Source organism: Atractosteus spatula, chromosome 11, assembly GCF_055471065.1.
Source record: "Atractosteus spatula isolate fAtrSpa1 chromosome 11, fAtrSpa1.hap1, whole genome shotgun sequence".
Lineage (NCBI taxonomy): Eukaryota > Metazoa > Chordata > Actinopteri > Semionotiformes > Lepisosteidae > Atractosteus > Atractosteus spatula.
The window spans coordinates 45,436,741-45,454,198 of record NC_142716.1 but is presented as its reverse complement, the minus strand read 5'-3'; the positions used below and the strand labels follow the sequence as shown (position 1 = coordinate 45,454,198).

General features: G+C 42.0%; 1 protein-coding gene across 2 annotated transcripts in view; it reads right to left on the bottom strand.

The window, feature by feature from the left end:
- Positions 1-17,458, bottom strand: part of abca5 (ATP binding cassette subfamily A member 5) — a 28,190-nt gene that overhangs the window by 4,544 nt on the left and 6,188 nt on the right. The window contains exons 6-38 of one of the 2 annotated variants that reach the window (XM_088927536.1): positions 17,212-17,441; positions 16,363-16,504; positions 16,005-16,193; positions 15,262-15,409; positions 14,751-14,928; positions 14,363-14,421; positions 13,891-14,001; positions 12,979-13,154; positions 12,428-12,547; positions 11,817-11,955; positions 11,383-11,473; positions 10,879-11,018; positions 10,330-10,449; positions 10,010-10,211; positions 9,539-9,708; positions 8,873-9,000; positions 8,483-8,620; positions 8,156-8,269; positions 7,506-7,676; positions 7,052-7,165; positions 6,452-6,589; positions 6,082-6,156; positions 5,628-5,719; positions 5,298-5,418; positions 4,808-4,928; positions 4,333-4,424; positions 4,029-4,168; positions 3,418-3,493; positions 3,018-3,112; positions 2,703-2,822; positions 1,992-2,144; positions 616-695; positions 438-493 (exon numbers count right to left, since the gene is read on the bottom strand). In XM_088927536.1, coding sequence (XP_088783662.1) covers positions 438-493; positions 616-695; positions 1,992-2,144; positions 2,703-2,822; positions 3,018-3,112; positions 3,418-3,493; positions 4,029-4,168; positions 4,333-4,424; positions 4,808-4,928; positions 5,298-5,418; positions 5,628-5,719; positions 6,082-6,156; positions 6,452-6,589; positions 7,052-7,165; positions 7,506-7,676; positions 8,156-8,269; positions 8,483-8,620; positions 8,873-9,000; positions 9,539-9,708; positions 10,010-10,211; positions 10,330-10,449; positions 10,879-11,018; positions 11,383-11,473; positions 11,817-11,955; positions 12,428-12,547; positions 12,979-13,154; positions 13,891-14,001; positions 14,363-14,421; positions 14,751-14,928; positions 15,262-15,409; positions 16,005-16,193; positions 16,363-16,504; positions 17,212-17,441 — 4,239 coding nt within the window. The remainder of the gene's footprint in view (positions 1-437; positions 494-615; positions 696-1,991; positions 2,145-2,702; positions 2,823-3,017; positions 3,113-3,417; positions 3,494-4,028; positions 4,169-4,332; positions 4,425-4,807; positions 4,929-5,297; positions 5,419-5,627; positions 5,720-6,081; positions 6,157-6,451; positions 6,590-7,051; positions 7,166-7,505; positions 7,677-8,155; positions 8,270-8,482; positions 8,621-8,872; positions 9,001-9,538; positions 9,709-10,009; positions 10,212-10,329; positions 10,450-10,878; positions 11,019-11,382; positions 11,474-11,816; positions 11,956-12,427; positions 12,548-12,978; positions 13,155-13,890; positions 14,002-14,362; positions 14,422-14,750; positions 14,929-15,261; positions 15,410-16,004; positions 16,194-16,362; positions 16,505-17,211; positions 17,442-17,458) is intronic. The other variant, XM_088927537.1, reaches the window with a different exon arrangement.

Genomic DNA, 17,458 nt, shown 5'->3' with positions numbered 1-17,458 from the left:
ATAATATCCTATTTCTTCAAAACATTCAAAGTTGTGGAGGCCAAAGAGGGCAGGATTAAGTCATCATCCACTGAGCATCACACAAACGGTATTTCTAACTAGAATTTAAACCTGCTCTGAAGGCATCATCTACAGGAACTGCACACTATGAAATGAGAGGATAAGCTCATTGAGACAACTTCTTTGTACACCTTATAAAAATATAATGAAACAAAACAGCTCTTTAAAAATAAAAGTTTGCAAGAAAACACACCTGAGATTTAGGCAGAACCAAACCCTGAAGGGTTTTGAACTAATGTTGTTCTGCCCCTTTTGTGAATAAATTAAAAAACTAAGTAAATGGTCACTGTAAGAGATTATTCAGCTCATCAATAATTCCTTAAATGAAAGAATGATGAGTAACAACATTCCTAACATTCCTATGGACGGTCACATACCTGCTCAAGGGTAGATTGAGAAAAGTTGTACTCCTCAAATTTAAAAGTCTGCTTTGCTGTAAAACAAAAAAACACACCATTCAATACAAATGACCTAGCTAGTATTTAAATTATTAAAGGAAAAGAATAATGAAAAACTAGAAGCAGCAGATTGTGTCTATCGTATCTAGATGTTTACCTGTCTCTAACTGTAAAAAAGATTTTGCAAGTGATTTTACATCTTCCATGGGGATCTTGTACACCATCAGAGTGGCAAAGCTGCAGGGAAAAAAGAGACATGTTATTCAGCTGGTTTTCAAATGTATTGGACAACTTCTTCCAGTTATTAAGGGAGTGTCACATGGTTCTCTTCTTGGTCCAGCTCTTCTCTCCACATAACAACATTGCTCTGGTAAGAGCCTGCTCATATCTATCTATATGAGCATATAAACATGCTCTTAAACTAGACCTATTTCAGCATCACTAATGATTGATTTTCAGTTTAGAGTTAGCTTTCTAAATCTAAATCATCTTCTATCAAAATCTCATAAAGCAATGCATGCTATTTAATAAAGAATATATTTAAACTGTTCCCTTAGTAATGATCGTAAATATTTTATTGTTAATGAGACAAAGTTGGGAATCTGTCACAGTTTAACTATCTGTGTGAATTGTGAATTTACATCACTCTCCCATAAGGTGCATCACTGATGGGCGTCTATCACACTCATAGTTGTTTCCGTGACTGATTAGCCCTCTCAGTATAGTAGATGAATGTTAAGTTAATGTACGGTACATTACGTTACAGATCTTTAATTGGGAAAACACATTTCAAACAATAATAAAATGCAGTTCCTTTTGCCATACTAGAATTTAAGATGCAGTACTTTTATCAAAGTGAACCCCCGAAGAGAAACCACAGACTTTGGGCACAAGTCGATTTAATTTGAAGTGCCAAACAAGTTGAACAATCTGCAGAAAGGACTGAAAATGTCTACTTGTGTATCTCAGGGTACGTCCTGTTTTATGATTCAATCTTTCTCTGCCTGAAACTTGCACATACTAACATTACCATATCCCCTTAATGTTATGTATACGTTATTGATTGTCCTTAATGTTCTTCACTTAAGTTTCCAAGTATCAATGGTGTCATCCTCTCGGTCATTGTATTAGGTCATCACGAATAAGATTTTTTCTTCATCTGGTAAAAAAAATGACGCACATCTCTAGAAGCATTTTTTCTCATCACTGATCATGAAGGCAGCAGTCATAAAGGACAATAGTGGCTATAAATTATGATTTCTTCTACATACTTTCACAGTTGCATCCTGGGAGTAATCCCTCACAGGGTCACCTGACATGCAATATGGGTCACGTTGGTTTCATCACTGAATGCGATTAAATTCATTCAAGATGTAGGCACTGCCTCTTCCACCAGGACGAGGACATGCAGACGAACGGATCCTGGTGACCCAACAGATCACTGACATCAGCCAGTGGGTTCTCCTCCAGAAGGCCATGTGTCATCACAAGTGGGCCCTTTGTTACAGCGCAGTGTCTTACAGCACAGCCTACCTCTCCTGGCGCGCAGCATGAGGGAAGATTCTCAGGATCTCCTTGTGCAGTAGAGCCACCTGCTGCAGGCCGGTCATCTCCTCTCGGAGCTTCACCTCCAGACTATACCCCCGGCCATACTTCCCCTTCAGGTGCTGGATTGACCCAATACACCTGCAGGACCCCAGAAAAGAAAAGGCCCTAATGTAGTGCTTTTGGAAAACTTAGCTAATCTCTCATACAAAGACATCTACCCAGTGCAAACCTAGCATCCTGTCAGAACTTCTTGACAATCCCCAGGACAGTGCTAAAGTAACTGATGACAAATGATACAATATATGTCTAAAAACATAAGAATATTTAATCATGATAACAGTGAGAAAAAGTTATTTCTCTATTGGTGCGTAACTGTTTCAAGTCCCCATAAGTAAGTTCTTTTCATCTATAATGTCATGAATGACACTCTAAGTCCAAATACAATATAAGAAAACTCACAGTTCATGATAACATTTAGTTACAGTGGTCTTTTTTCTTTTCTATGCTTTCAGGGACAGATTGAATATCACAAGAAGATGTAAAACCCAGCCATGTGATGCATAGAGTGCCAGAAACCTGGAAATCAAGACTCCAGAATGGGAATGCCACACACTGCAGGCTTGTTTCTGTATTTCTAAGAACGGGCAGTATTTCTAGTGGCCCTCCTCAGTCTGTACTCAGTCCCACAGAGCTCACCGCAGCTGTCCTGACACCATGATAGCCACCCGGTCACACACTGCCTCAGCTTCTTCCATATAGTGAGTGGTCAGTATCGCCCCCCGCTGGCGGTTCTTGAAAGCTGTGCGGATAGCTCTCCTGTGGAAAGAACACTGCTCATACAACCGAAGTGCTCACAAGCATTTTAAATACAAAGGCTCGATAAACGTATAACCTCCTTGCCATCGTTAACTTTTTTTTACCTAGTTGAAACACAGATTTCCTTCGTAGCAAATCTGAAAAAATGCTTTTCCATTAACACAAAACAGTACATTTGTGCTCAGATGGACTCACCACATCCGCTGTTTGGATTTGGGGTCCATGCCTATAGAGGGTTCATCCAGAAGCACAATCTGGGGGTTTCCAAGCATACACAGCGCAAAGCACAGCTGAAATGAAAGGACAGAATTAATGGGCGTGCTTCTGCTGCACTGAAGAAACTTTCTTCTGCTTACAATGACATAATGAGGTTTAGCCAAGGCTATGAAGGTGGCAGTTTGAGATGAACTACCAAGACTTTAGAAACTGTATATGATAAAGTTAGTTAGAGCTTATCACTGCAAGGCACTGTGCCCTGAAGAATCCAGTAAACAACTTTGAAGTAATGAGAAAAACCATTAATTCAGGCAATGCAAGAGTTTGTTTTACAGTTCTGATCAGCGTTGACCCACACTCCATGCGAATCTCTGCCTACCTTCCGTTTTATTCCTGCGGAGAGATTCTTGGCCTGCTTGTGAAGATGTTCCTTCAGCTCTAGTGCATTCACAACACTACAGAGAAAACATGCTCTTAGCAGAGAATAAGAAAGCTGGACAAGCTACTATGAGATGATCTTCTACTTCAGTGTCATCTCCAGCACATGATGAAACAATGCTCTTTTCTGTCCTTATTTGTTGCCATTTTGATAATTCATTGGTTGCATTTATGTTCCCCGCCCTTCCCCAATGGAAACGGTTGATATGACAACCTTCCTCTGTTGTATTTGATATTTCTGGCCACTGCTACTGCAACAGCAACTCTATATAACAGTCAGGATTAAGAGCTGAACTCCCTGAAAGCACCGAGGGCAATGCAGGAAGTATGAAGCATACGAAAGGGTCAATTCTGCCCCTGGAGCTCTCCTACTAACACGGCACTGCGGTTGCCTAAACACAGTAAGTCATGGCATTAATGACTTTCACTGTTAGAAAAAATAACACAACATTTTTTCAATAACTCCAGTGATGTCCTCTAATCTAGTGCAATCCTAGTTTGTTTCCAAATGTATTCTGATTGTGAATGACACCCTCAACGCCAAAGGGTTACCGTTTGATGATGCCCGGGATCTCGTGGCAGTGAAGGCCCTTGATGGCAGCGTAGATCTCCAGGTGCTCCTGCAGAGTAATCTTGGGCCAGAGAGGACTGACCTGAGGGCAGTACCCAATGCGCTCCAGGGAGCTTTCCACCTGCCAAAACAATGGCCTGCTGTTAGACCTGCCTGACTGAAAATCATTCCACCACTCTATAATTTTATGTTAAGTAACTGATCAAGGAAAGAGGCCAATAAATAATCAGTAATGATCATCAGCTGTGAATATAATGATATAATATTATAGAATAAGAATAAGACCTGTCCTGCTGTTGGCTCAGTGTCTCCAGCCAGCATGTACATGGTGGTGCTTTTCCCTGCCCCATTAGGCCCCAGCAGGCCCAGGACCTCCCCTGTACACATAGAAATACATTTCCACTCAGGACACTGGCCTCTGTTAACAGCTTATGCAAAGCACACGTGAACAGAAATATGTCAAAATGCCAAAATAATATTCCTTCCTCCATAAAAAGGTAAAAAGAAAGCTATTGCTAAAAATGAACAGTTACCCTTTACATCTTACCCTCTTCAGATTAATGGTTTTATGCACACACATTAGCCAGCACAGTGCCTGAATGAGGGGAGCAGTACTAAAGGTGAAAGTTTATATGACAAAACATTAGAAATAAAGTAAGAAAGTGTTTAGAATAGCAAGATAAGGTTGCCAGGTGTGCACTGGCAATTCTACTTCTGTTGCTGTTAGCTTTAAAAAGTACGATACTGTAGCTGAACCCACCTTTGCGAACACAGAAAGAGATGTTTTTGTTTGCCACTTTCTTCTTCTTGGAGTTGAAATAAAAGCCTTCCCTCCGGCCTTTGTATTCTTTTCTCAGGTCGCTCACCACCACCACCGGCTTCTGAAGGACAACCACATGAGAACATGAAAAGTCCCCACAGATGGTGGCTCAGGCCAGAATTGAACCCAGGACCCAAGAGTTTTGAGGCAGCCGCTCCAACCATCACGCTATCTCCTTGTGAGCACACACCAATTAATCTGATCTTGAAATGTTCATGAAAAGACAGAAGGATAGAAGAAGAAGGCCTGCTTATTCTGGAAATGTAACAATACCAGTAAAGTCTTCACAGTTCACCATTTTTGTAACGGATTATCAAAAAAGAAGCAGCTCACCTTGACAACTCAAAAGCTTCTTACACTCTAAGATGCTCCAGTGAGAATTGTGTTTCAACCCCAACAGCATGGCCACAGAGAAATTTAAAAAACGCACCTCGTCACAGCTCTGACAGGTTAAGGCCTCTTTGACTCTCGCCCTCTCAGCCTGGACATCCTCGTCTTCATTCTCCAGCACCTCTGGGTTTGTGTGCACTTTAACCTTTGCTGTGCTGATCCTGCAAAAAAAAAATCCCAAACCAGAAAAGGAAGGGAAACATTAAACAAGACTTGTACCTCAAACAGCAATTGGCATATTATTTTTCCAAATGATGGGGAAAAAAAGCAAGAAAGGTGACATGAACAACATGAAGAAACCCTGAAGGGGCGATATTTTATTAGCACAATCAGCGCATTCCTCAGTGACACGTGCACTCAGTGCTGGTACCTGCAGAGTGGGTCATTCTTCATGGTGCTGCCCCCACAGTGGATCTCCAGCCAGCGCAGCAGGAGGAGCAGGAGGATGACATGCAGATAGGGCTGAAGAGAACATCAACATGAGCTTCTCTTCACACACACACTACATCAAGTTGCTTGCTTTCCTCAATCTCCAAAGCCCAATAGACAATACATCTCTGTCCACATAAACCATACCTGTATGCATATAAGTATTTCACATCCTCCTGTTTCTTTTATCACAGTGCATTTTAATGCACAGGTGAAACTGGTAAACATACTAACATGAGGACTCAGTGCCCCATTAATTGTTGGAAAGCAACTGCCTCAATAGACAGGAAGATGTCTTTTACTGACAACGAGCTACCAAATAACTTAAATTCAAACATTACATATTTTATTAAAAGAACAGTGGGTTAAAGATAAATTAAAAATGCATTCCTCACCACCACAACAGCTACGAGAAGGTTCTTCTTCAGAGCAGATACGTCTTCATTGGTGGTTACTTCTAAGAAGGTTTCCTACAAAATTATCATAGAGAGGAGCAATGGATCACTGGAAATCAGACATTACATAAACATTGGTAGTGGTTATACTGTACACAGACTGAGATACATAAATTTGGTCACTGAAAGAACAAAGTACAATGTAGTGCCCACCAAACTGAATGTAGCTTCTCAAAAATGGGAGTTTTTTTTCCCCCACCAAGAGCCAAGCCAGACACATTCCCAAGTTTTCATTTCATGCAAAAGCACTACTTTTCTGTTAGGACACTGTCTGTGTCTCCTGATTGAGCATTTGCCTCCACTGACTCACCTTGGTAATGCAGTTGAGACAGCCCATCAAGGGGTAGAGGGGGTTAAAGATGCAGAACGTGTTATGCAGCACTGTGGCCAAGGTCTGGTTCTCATTCACATAGGCCAGCTGCACTAGGGAGGCAGACACCACACACACCTAGGGCACAGCACAGGACCAGCTATTACCCAGCAGAAATCATCAAGTCCTTGCCATTAGATCAAAGACCTGCATCCACTTAGAAATCTACCTAGAAATAATGAACTAATGAACCATAAACCATCAACTAATCAATCTTTTCTTTAACTGTTAGTTCAGCTAAGAACACATTCTCATTTACAATGACAACTTGGAAGAGAGGCTCATTCTAGAGCAACAGAAAAGACACAACACTCGTCACAGAATAAAATATAAAGTTAAAAAATAGTTAAAACATGTACAACACAAATATAAAAAGTATATCCCATTTATTAATCTGACTGTTAATTAAATCAGCTACATACTCAAAGGAAACTTTAAAAAACCCTCAAACACAAGCACAGACACAGCCATAAGGCATGGAGAAACAGCAGCACCCTATGACTGCAAGTAAGAAGTCACGTAATGAACATTGGCACTCACCATCATTGACACAACAGAAAAGAAATCCCGATTGCTCTGAACTCGAGTGAACAGGAAAGAAACCATGTAGGTGAAGAGGATCATGGATGGACCATAGCCAATTAGACATAAAACCTGGAAGATGGAAAGGGAGGGAGTCAAACTGAAGTTATTTTATGATAAAAATCCTGAATCATATGCAAAAAGATACATTAAGCATTACAGCACTTAAAACTAAAGTCTGAGAGCTGTAGAAACAGAGCTACATTCCACACATTTCTGCCTCTCAGGGACCTTTCACTTTTGGTGAAAGTGAAGAAAGGTGACCACAGGTTCAACAAAAGTGACACTCTACTGGTGTGAACTGAAATGCACAAAGAACACAGCCGTCTCCATTTCCCTATCTTGAAGACCGTAATCTAACCTATAGAAGCCACCTATTCCCCCATGCAGATGTAAATTGTCATGGACTGACCACTGGGGCGACAGCTTTGGACTGCAGCAGGTCTGTGGAGTGGAAGGCAAACAGTGTGCTGGTCATGCTGGTGAGGATGAGGTAGTAAAAGGGAATATCAATGGCCGCCTGGCCACACCAGTATGCAGAAGGCAACAGGCCAGAGACACGCAGCTTGGAGCGGCACTTAATCTGTAGAGAGAGGGGGAGAAAAAATAATATGAGATATCATAGAAAGGAATGTGATGTAAAACTACAGGCAACAACAAACTATTGCTCACGGTGTACAGTCAGATAGGCCCTTATGATACAATATCTATAGTTTTCCATCTTTGGATACAAACAAATTACATGTTCATGCAATGGCTGTGCAGGCCTTCCTGGGCTCCAATGGTTACTCTAAAGCACAAGTGGACAATCCTGGTTCTAGAGGGCCTGTGTGCCTGCAGATATTCATCTCTTAACAGGATGAAGATGAATCCTAAACCAGCTGAGCATTGGTCTAATGGGACCAACTGAACAGCTTCACCCAGTCTGTCAGCAGCTGCTGCTGCTTTGAAGAGACCTAGAAAACCTGCAGACATGCTGGCCCTGCAGGACCAGTATCGCCCACTTCTGCTCTAAAGAGTCTTTCTTTTGAAAATGATGATAGGCAGACACTCTTACGGTACCTCACGATCCCTTGTGTTATCCATAGCAAAGTAAGCTGGCATTCCTGCTCCCAGCATTCCCAGCAAAACAGCCTCAATGTAAATGAGAGCATAAGATAGCGTCTCTGGCATTTTCTGATAAAAGAAGGAGGAACAAATTTCAGAAAAGTTATTTTGCTTTCCTTAAGATTTTATATAGATAGCAGTTAAAGAAGATGTTCACATATATTTATCAAAATTAAGTATTGACAACTTAAAAAGCAATTTGAGACAAAGTTGCAAAGTTGGCAAAAACGTTTCTTTCTATTTAGTTTTCCACTTCAGTCAAAGAACTTTAATATTACTCACAAAGTCAAAGGGTTTTGTCCAGGTACAAATTTTACTGGTGTTATCAAAAGCCCGCAGAAGAGCATTGCTCAGGATGTTGACCACGATGGGCAAGGAGTGAACAGTGGTGCTGTTAAACACTGCAGTGTACTCATAGCCCTGGGGAAAACAGAGAATCACACATTAACTGCTCAGAAACCCCAACAGCTAAAGCATCACATTTTTGCAGTATCTAGTTCAATACAAACATCTGGTCATCAACAGCAATTTTCAGTGCTATTGAACTTTAAGTGACATTGACTAGTGAGTAACTACTCCTAGCTGTTACAAAGTTTACTGTAAAATACATTTCTGTGTCTTGATTTATCATGGAAGATTAAACAAGCATAATAACAGATGGTGTGTGTTTACCTTGCGGGAGCCAGTTACATTGATTCCAGCGCTGTGTGGAGCAGCAGCTGTTAAGTTCCCATCTTTCATCAACTCCACTTTAATGTCCTGAGCTTCTAAGTTGTGGACAAAACCTCCTATATCGGAGTCTGTCCAAAGGACAACAACAAAACAGGATAAGCTCCTGCAATCAGCATACCATTACTAATTCAAACGTTTCAATATCTTTCTGACTCCTGGTCATAGATACATAGATGAATTTGAGGTCCTGGATTAAAAAAAAACATCTAAAAGACTTTCAATTAAGACCCCTACGACCTTAATGATTTAAGGTCCATCAATTTCCCTACGGGGTTAATAAAGTATTATCTATCCATCTTAAGATAAAAGAGTCCTAACAAGAAGTCCATGCTTCACTAAACAAGCACCAGATGATGTTTGAAATGAATCATGTGACCTAGACAAGCAGAGTTATGAAACTGAAACAGGGGCCTCATTCAACAAAAAACTATCTGCCTGACTGCTCTCTGATGGCTTCTATTGAGCGGATCCTTAGTGAGGCACGAGACTGGCCTCATTAAGGACACAGATAAAAATAAAATCAGAGGAGAAACATAAATAACTCTAATGCAGGAAAACGATTTCATTACAGCTTCAGATCGTTCTCTGCCCCCCCTCCCTCCTCACCAGTGGTGTTTTGGACCAGCAGGCTGGTGGTGTATTTCCGGGGGGCTTGGTTCGGCCGCAGCAGATAGACATCTGGAGAGAGCAGGCGAGGCACAGCGTTGATCTGGATATTCCCAGTGATCAGAGACAGGGTCAGCACCGAGGCCAAAAAGATCCCAAAAAGAGCTAGGCTGCAGCAGGAAAGGTGACACAGTTTTGAAACCGGAAGTGAAGTATAAGAACAGTCACCTGGACTAGCAGACTACATCATGTACATGAACAAGGAGGAGCTGTTTAAGAAAGCACCATTGCAGCGTGACAGTGTTGTTTCAAAACCAAAAGAAGAACACATACTGGGATGAACCCACTCTTCGGGTGGGTTTAGAACTTGAAGGATTTAACAGCGTTTTAAAACTGAATTAAAAAGTGGTTAAAGCTACTGGCAAGTTAGCCTAATGTCATCATCCCAGACGGAAGGGGGTGGACTCTCACATGTAAATGATGGGTTTTTTCTCCCTCTGCAGGTTGAGGACGTGCAGCCGGACAATGGTGCAGAACTGCTGCTTCCACAGTGCGTGGCCGGACAGCTCCTCAGGCCGGCCGTCGGAGAATGTGAGGAGCCTCTGGTCTGCGTCGTCCAGGGAGGACGCGTCCCCTTCCTCCTCCGCCTGCTCCTGGCTAAACACGCTGTAATCTGGCGGCACAGAAGAGCCGAGACCATCAACTTCCACTTTCAGGCGCAGGAAATGTGCTCATTAGACAGCAAATGAAATGCACAGCTGAGCTCAGGCCCAGCTGGCAACAGCTCAGACCTGCTTGATCCACCTCTGCCTCAGCCTCCAGTTTCAGGAAAACATCCTCCAGGGTCGTCATGGAAACCCCATAGTTAATTATTCCCAAAGAGGGGCAGCTGTCCAGCTCGGAGAACAGGCCTAGTGGTGAAAAGAGGCAGTGAGATGAAAGCAGCAAGGGTGGGTCTGCTACAAACTCACTGTCACTGAGGGGACATCCCTTGAGGGGGCATGTCAAAAGTAAGGTTTATCAGGGAAAATTAACATCCAAGTCTTGCTCTACTCTGGCACCTAAAACTGACCCCCCACTTTCATGCCTGCAAATCTGCATCTGCTATAATGTGTAGAAAACAGGAATAGTCAAGCCGTGGCTTGAGTTGCAGTTTTAGAATCTGCTGTAAAAATTACACTGGGCAAAGTGATGAGAATAAAAGTGATGCAAAGTAACTATGTGAAATTCACATGAAGTACTCCTTTCGTCCAGGTAATAGCTATCAGCACAGGCCATCACCTTAAAAACTCCAGTCTTTCCCCCTGTGAGCTGAGCAACAGAATCATGGGAGCCCTGACCTGAGAATGTGTTCATGTTCTCAAAGGGGAGGGTGTAGGTCAGCTCTGCCTCCTGTTGCCGTGACAACTGTGCTTTGGGAACATGTTGCTTGACCAATAGGGTGACTTGATCGGCTTCACATGTCTCGTTCACTGACATCCTAGACAGAGAAGGGGTGACCACATTACACTCTGCTTCTCTCCCGCAGTTCCTGGCACTGCATATAATGTTTTCTTGAACAATCTGCAAAAATATCAATATTGCCCCTAAGGATGGAAATTCAGTACTCAAAAGAAGTAATTTCTTCGTAGGCTAACCTATAATTTACAATTGTTTTATTCAGCAACCTAGTCAAGATGAGTCAGTCGCATGCTCCCTAACTAAAACATCAAAAGAGCAGTATAACTGAAAGTACTGAAAGTGGGCGAGTTATTTGTACACACCACTAGGAAGAAAAAAACACTTAGAGAAGTTCATTATGATCAAGCTGTGTGTGGTCAAGCCTGTTGCTGGAGCTGAAGTACCTGAGGTGATAGCCGACCCCACATTTGGTTTTGAGGTACAGAGAGGACCCCACACACTTCAGATGCCCGTGCGAAATCACAGCTTTGCGGTCTGCAGAAACAGCAAAAAAATGAGTGAAAGAGAGAAGTGAGAAATGACATCTTTAATTTAATTGGAACTTTTAAAAGAAGGTATGCTTCAGAACATCCTTCTCTCTAAGACGAGAAAAAAAAACTCTTAGGAAAGCTTGAGTTTTTAAAGTTTTAGAAATAAAGCATGATCTCACCACATCTTTCTACACAAGACATTCATTCACACCACCAGGGAATAACATTTTCTAATAGAATATTACTTGCCAACAAGAAAACTGTCTTTCTGTGCTGGAAGCTTTGAATATGTTCCTGTGTGGAGAAAGCTGGTAAATTCAGAGGTTTGCAGCACCAGAGTTCAGTACCTGCTAAGATGTCGGCCTCATCCATGTAGTGTGTGCTTAGCACAGTGACCCGCCCTGCCTGCCGGCTCTTCAACAGAGACCAGACCTGGTGCCGAGAGCAGGGGTCCATTCCAGCTGTGGGCTCGTCCAGCAGCAGAATCTGTTGCACACATATGGCATGGACCGAGTGAGCCAGGGGAATAAAGAGAATACCACAGACTAGAGGGATTAACCTTTAAAACAGCTGCAATGAATGTGAGTTTTCATAATTAAAAAGTCATGGGAATGCACAAAAGACAATGATTCACCCAGAGGAAAAGAGCCCTTCAGAAATGTCTTAGTCATTTGCCCCTAAGTGCACAGAAAACAATCTCATAAGCTAATAAACAGTAAAATCAATGCATAACGCATAACCCCCCCCCCCCCCCAGCCAATCAATTTCACTGCTCCCAGCAGAGTGAAACCTAATAAAGCTTACACAGATCTACTGCAAAGAACCAGAGAAGGTGAGGCAGACACACAGAGGAAAAGAGAGCGACAGGAGAGATAATGACCAGGATGAGATCTAGAGACGCTGATGGCTGATAGAACTTAGGCTTCCACAGCCTGTTTTACCACTCTGACAAGCCAACCTTTGGGTCCCCCAAGACAGCGATGCCCACACACATCTTCCTCTTCTGACCACCACTTAGGTTCTTAGCCTGAGCGTCCATGATCTTCTCCAGGTCCAGGTCCTTCAGCACCTTGGCCACCTGTGGGAGGACATAGACAAATGGACTGAGCTCGACCTGCTGCAATAAAAGATCTGTACAGACGGTCTTTCACCTACAGGGCCACCCCCTGCATTAACCTGTTGCCACTCACTAACCTGTCCAGTGAAATATCAAATGGAATCCTAAAAGAAAGGCTCAAGTTGTGTTGCAGCTCATCTCCAAACCTACATTTCAGTGACCCTCAGTGTAATCCATTTAAATTCAGTGACAGACTAAGAAAGGAATACTGACTGGCATACTCCTTCTGGACTCGAGATATGTTAGGACATGTTATAAAGGAATCTTTCTGTAGTTATTCACTAATTGTCTTCAAAACTGAACTATTAAACAAACGAAAACCAGTCTCTCTCGTCCTGTTTGCCCAGAGAATCTATGAATAGGCTGACTGCCTGTCTCATGCGGACTCTGACCTCCTGGTCGATCTGAGCTGGCGGGATGCCCTTGATGGCAGCGAAGATGTGCAGGTGCTCCTCCACGGTCAGAACGTCGAACATGATGTTGAACTGTGGGCAGATGCCCACCAGCTGCCGCATCTCCAGCTCCTGTGTGATCTCCGACACCGGCGAGCCATAGATCGTGGCCGATCCTTGGAAGACAAGGAAGCAGGGCCACGTCTGACTGATGCTATTAAAGTTTAAAATAAATACACCCTGTCCTTTTTCGCAGGGGAAGACATTCATTAACTATCCGCATATACTGGGAAAGAGCTCTCCCACACCATATATATGCACATACCTAATACATACATACAGTATCCCAACTAACAAAAGAACATGACAGAAAATACAGAATAGCACACTTTTCTTTTATATAAAAAGAATATTGTAAAAATGAACATAATATACCCTTGCAGTTACTGAGTGCAGTCATCTTCAGGAAGACGTGATAAGACTACAGCAATGAACATGACTAAACGTGATGCTGTGTTGATGGTTGCTGCTGAAGTTCTAGTGTCACTAAAGTGATACTTACCTTCTGGCATGGCTAGAAGGATTTGAACAAAAATGCCAACAGAAGGACTGTGTGCGACCAACGCAGATGAATAAAGAACTGGGAAGAGGTCTACAGTAACTGGTAACGTCGGAAAAAAAACATTTTGATTTGAACCTTGGAGACAGTCTGAAAAGGTTCAGGATTCTAAATATTCTAAAAGTTTTAAGAACTTCTCTCAGGCTAGACCTGTCCTGACACCACAAGTGTGTAAAACTGCAGATAAGGAGAAAGGGGTGTATTGCAGTCTGCATAATTGGAATACTACCTAAAATTTGCCAATGTTTAAAATCTAAAGCTATGGGGCAGGAGCGCCTTCCTGTCTCTCTCACCTTCAGTGGGAGGACAGATCCCACAAAGAATATTCATCAGCGTGGATTTCCCTGCTCCACTGTGCCCCAGGAGAGCCGTGATCTGGCCCTCATAGATGTCAAAAGTCAGACCTAAATAGTAAAAGAAAGATAAAAATATAAACGTTTTTCAAATCATTTTGTTTTTAATTACTTATACCCACACAACAACACTTTCTTTACACACTTTACTGAATATCCATATGGTGATTACTGGTGCAGTGACCGGAGAAAGGCTTCAAATCGTAACGCCCTCAAATCCCAGCAAAACGTACAATTTAAAGCACCAGAAAAGCATTTTACGTTCTCCTTGGAAGCAAATTGAAAGGAATATGTTATTGAAGTGATGGTGAGTTATGAAGACCAGAACAATAAAGGAAAACACTTTGTTGTGAGACTGCTATTAACCTCAAAGAGTCAAGCATCTTAGAGCTAGTCAACTGTCCCACAGTACCTCTCAGTGCCTCCACGTTGCTGTCCTTTTCCTTGTAAACCTTCCAGATATTGTTTATTCTGGCAGAAAAGGGAAACAAACCGATGATTTGTACAATCTCTGCAGCCACCCTTGCCCACCTAGCAGAAGGAACTGTACTAAATACATTGTAAATGCAGTCACGCTCTTGGTTTTCAGAGCAAAAAATAAATAAAATAAACTTAATAAAATGAAAAAAGGTCAACCTTAAGTAAAGATTATTTATTAAAAACTGTAAAATTATAGATATGCTATAAAAGATGTACAATGCATATTTTCAGTCTATACTTTGGTTCAGAGTTCTGCATTTCAGGATAAAAGCAAAACCAGCCATCATCATGGAACAGGAAAGCTGCCAAAGGGCTTTTACCTAATGGCCTCTTTCCCCCTGAACTCTGGAGAGACAGGCTCCACCGACTCCAGAGAAGAAGGGCCACCGTTCACCTCACTCTCGTACACAGAGCTCACTTCTTCGTACCGCTTGCCGCGTCTTGACCAATAGGAGGGCCTCAGAAAGTACAAAAAGGACCGCCGCTGCCCAAACTCGCCTGTGCAGAGAGAGATTCTGTGTGAGAGACTTTTGTCTCCTGTACCTTGTGCTTTTTTTCTGGTAACCATACCCTGGATTATTTCTAGTTCATTTGCAACAGAATATTCATTGTTAAATCCATTTGTTGGTGTCTGTTTTTTTTTAATAAAAATTGCATTCCTGTAGAATACTGTGGCTAATTGAAAAATTCTAATAAAAACACGGAAGGAAGGGAAATCACAGAAGGTAGCTCATCTGTTAATTTAAGACAGACTGCAGTTAGATAAGCTACAGCAGCTGAACAGAATGTTAGGGGATCTTCTGCTCTGAGAGACAGCAGCACTGCACTGACCTGGCAGGACCTGGTCCAAGTATAGAGCCAACAGCAGATAGATGAAGCTGTCCAGGACCAGCATGAGCACAGGTACAAAGAGTGGGTGGGGCCCACTGGTCAGGGTAGAGAACACTGCGCCATCACCAACAGCTTCCAGATATACCACCTGGTGCACAACACAGAGCCTTTACCAGCATCCTCACTGCACAACTCATTTACATGGAATGGAAAGCTTGAAATGTAACTAATACATGGACTGAGACTCAATAAATGCAGTAATAATGTGCAATTAATAAGTCAGTAATATGTAATTAAAATTGAATTATTGAATACAGTATTAATAACAGTGTATTAGATAGTCGTGTACTAGATGTGTCCTGTGTTTTCTTTGAACATTACTCAAGACTTTTACAGTCTAACTGTTGGAAGCCATGTTGGTGGACAGCTCTTTTGTCCTGACGATCATAGAGATTTTAATATAACCAAATCATTAGTCTCAAAATAAAAAGGATGTTGACAATGTAATACAAAGCTCTTACACTGCCACACTTAATGATTGAAGATTGATATTTGGAGATCCTGTAATACAGAAATATTCAATCTGTATTTTGCTAACAAAATGCCGACCAGATTAAATTTAATACTGTTAAAATGGTCCTTGTTCTTGGTGTATTTCAATGGAGAGTTTCATAGTGAACCCAAGCAGCATTTCTTTTGTGGTCCTGTTTAAATCAATCTGATGAACATGCTGCAAGCAATACCTGAGCAATGCCAATGGAGAAGGCACTAGGAGACAATAGGCACAGCATCCAGACCAGAGGCTGTGGAAAGTCTTTCATCAGCACAGTGAAGAGGGACAAACATCCAAACATCACGGTAAGCATGGATCCCACAGTGCTGGCAAACTTCGGTTTCTTAAATAAAGGAGTCAGCATGAAGGAGAAGAATATCTAGGGACAAAAAAAAAAGGATTATATAACCCGACTTGCATCGGACACTTCTTGCTGTTCCACAACTAAATATTAACAGCAGGCAGTACTTTATGGGAAATGACAAGTGTTTCTCCTTGTTTTGCTAAGTGCTCAAAAATCATCTACAGACGATGAGATGATTACTCACCGAAGAGATTCCATAGAGGAAGATGAGCAGAAAGATGACAAAGAAGCTGCTTTTGGGAAAGAGAGAGGTGCAAGTGGCGATCACAGCCATCAGGATGGACATGGTGGTGACCAGACCTGCATACAGTAACCCCCAAGACAACCTGCAAAAAAACAAGAACAAGTAGAGACATTATAATTCCTGCTGTGACACTAAAACAGTCATCATGTCATTACTATATGTCTCAAATCATGGTATGGACACCCACCTACTAACAGCAATGAGATGTATACTTGTTCCATACTTCCAAAACCTTTTACTCAGCTATGTGGTTGAAATCGATTTGGGTTTATTAAAAAAAGGCTGGATGAGATTCTCAGATCTCATCCTCATAACTACCCAATGGGCTAAATGGCTCCGTCTAGTTTGTTACCTTTCTTTTGACTCATTATAGATGTGTAACAATCCTAAAAACCTCAAACCAATAGTGATTTTACTCAGTCATGAAATCAAATAGCATCAAATAAATGTTTTAGGGAGCATTAGAATGTGATATCTGCAGACCCAAATGCATATAACAAAGTATATGCTACAAACTTTTCTTCACATGCCTGTAGACACTACAGTTTTCTTCTCATACAGGATGAAACCATGAATAAACAACGTCTCATCAGGGACAAAATTATCCTTGAAAGTCTAGAAGCCCTAAAACGGGAGCAGGTTGGAAGGTATTTAAAAAAAATAGTAGCATAACATATCCAGAATCAAATAAATTTAAAAGCAGTAAAAAAATCTAAAGTTACTAATTATCTATACAACAATTCTTGCTGTATTTCAAGACTGATTGAACGTTCTGGAGTGAAGACTCACCAGAAAGCACTGTCTCGGAGCCCCATCATGGCCATGGTGTCTTTCAGCCGGTGCTCCTTCTCCGCGGCCATGTTGACGATGAGGAAGGAGACGAAGGGCGTGAAGGCCAGCACCAGGTAAATGGAGATGAGGGCATGAGGGAACTTCTGCACCTCTACAGACCCGGGCTGGCCCATCATCACGACTCGCAGGCTGCTCATCTCCTCCTGTACCGAGTGCTGAGTCTTAGCCTGCCGACAGAGGCGCG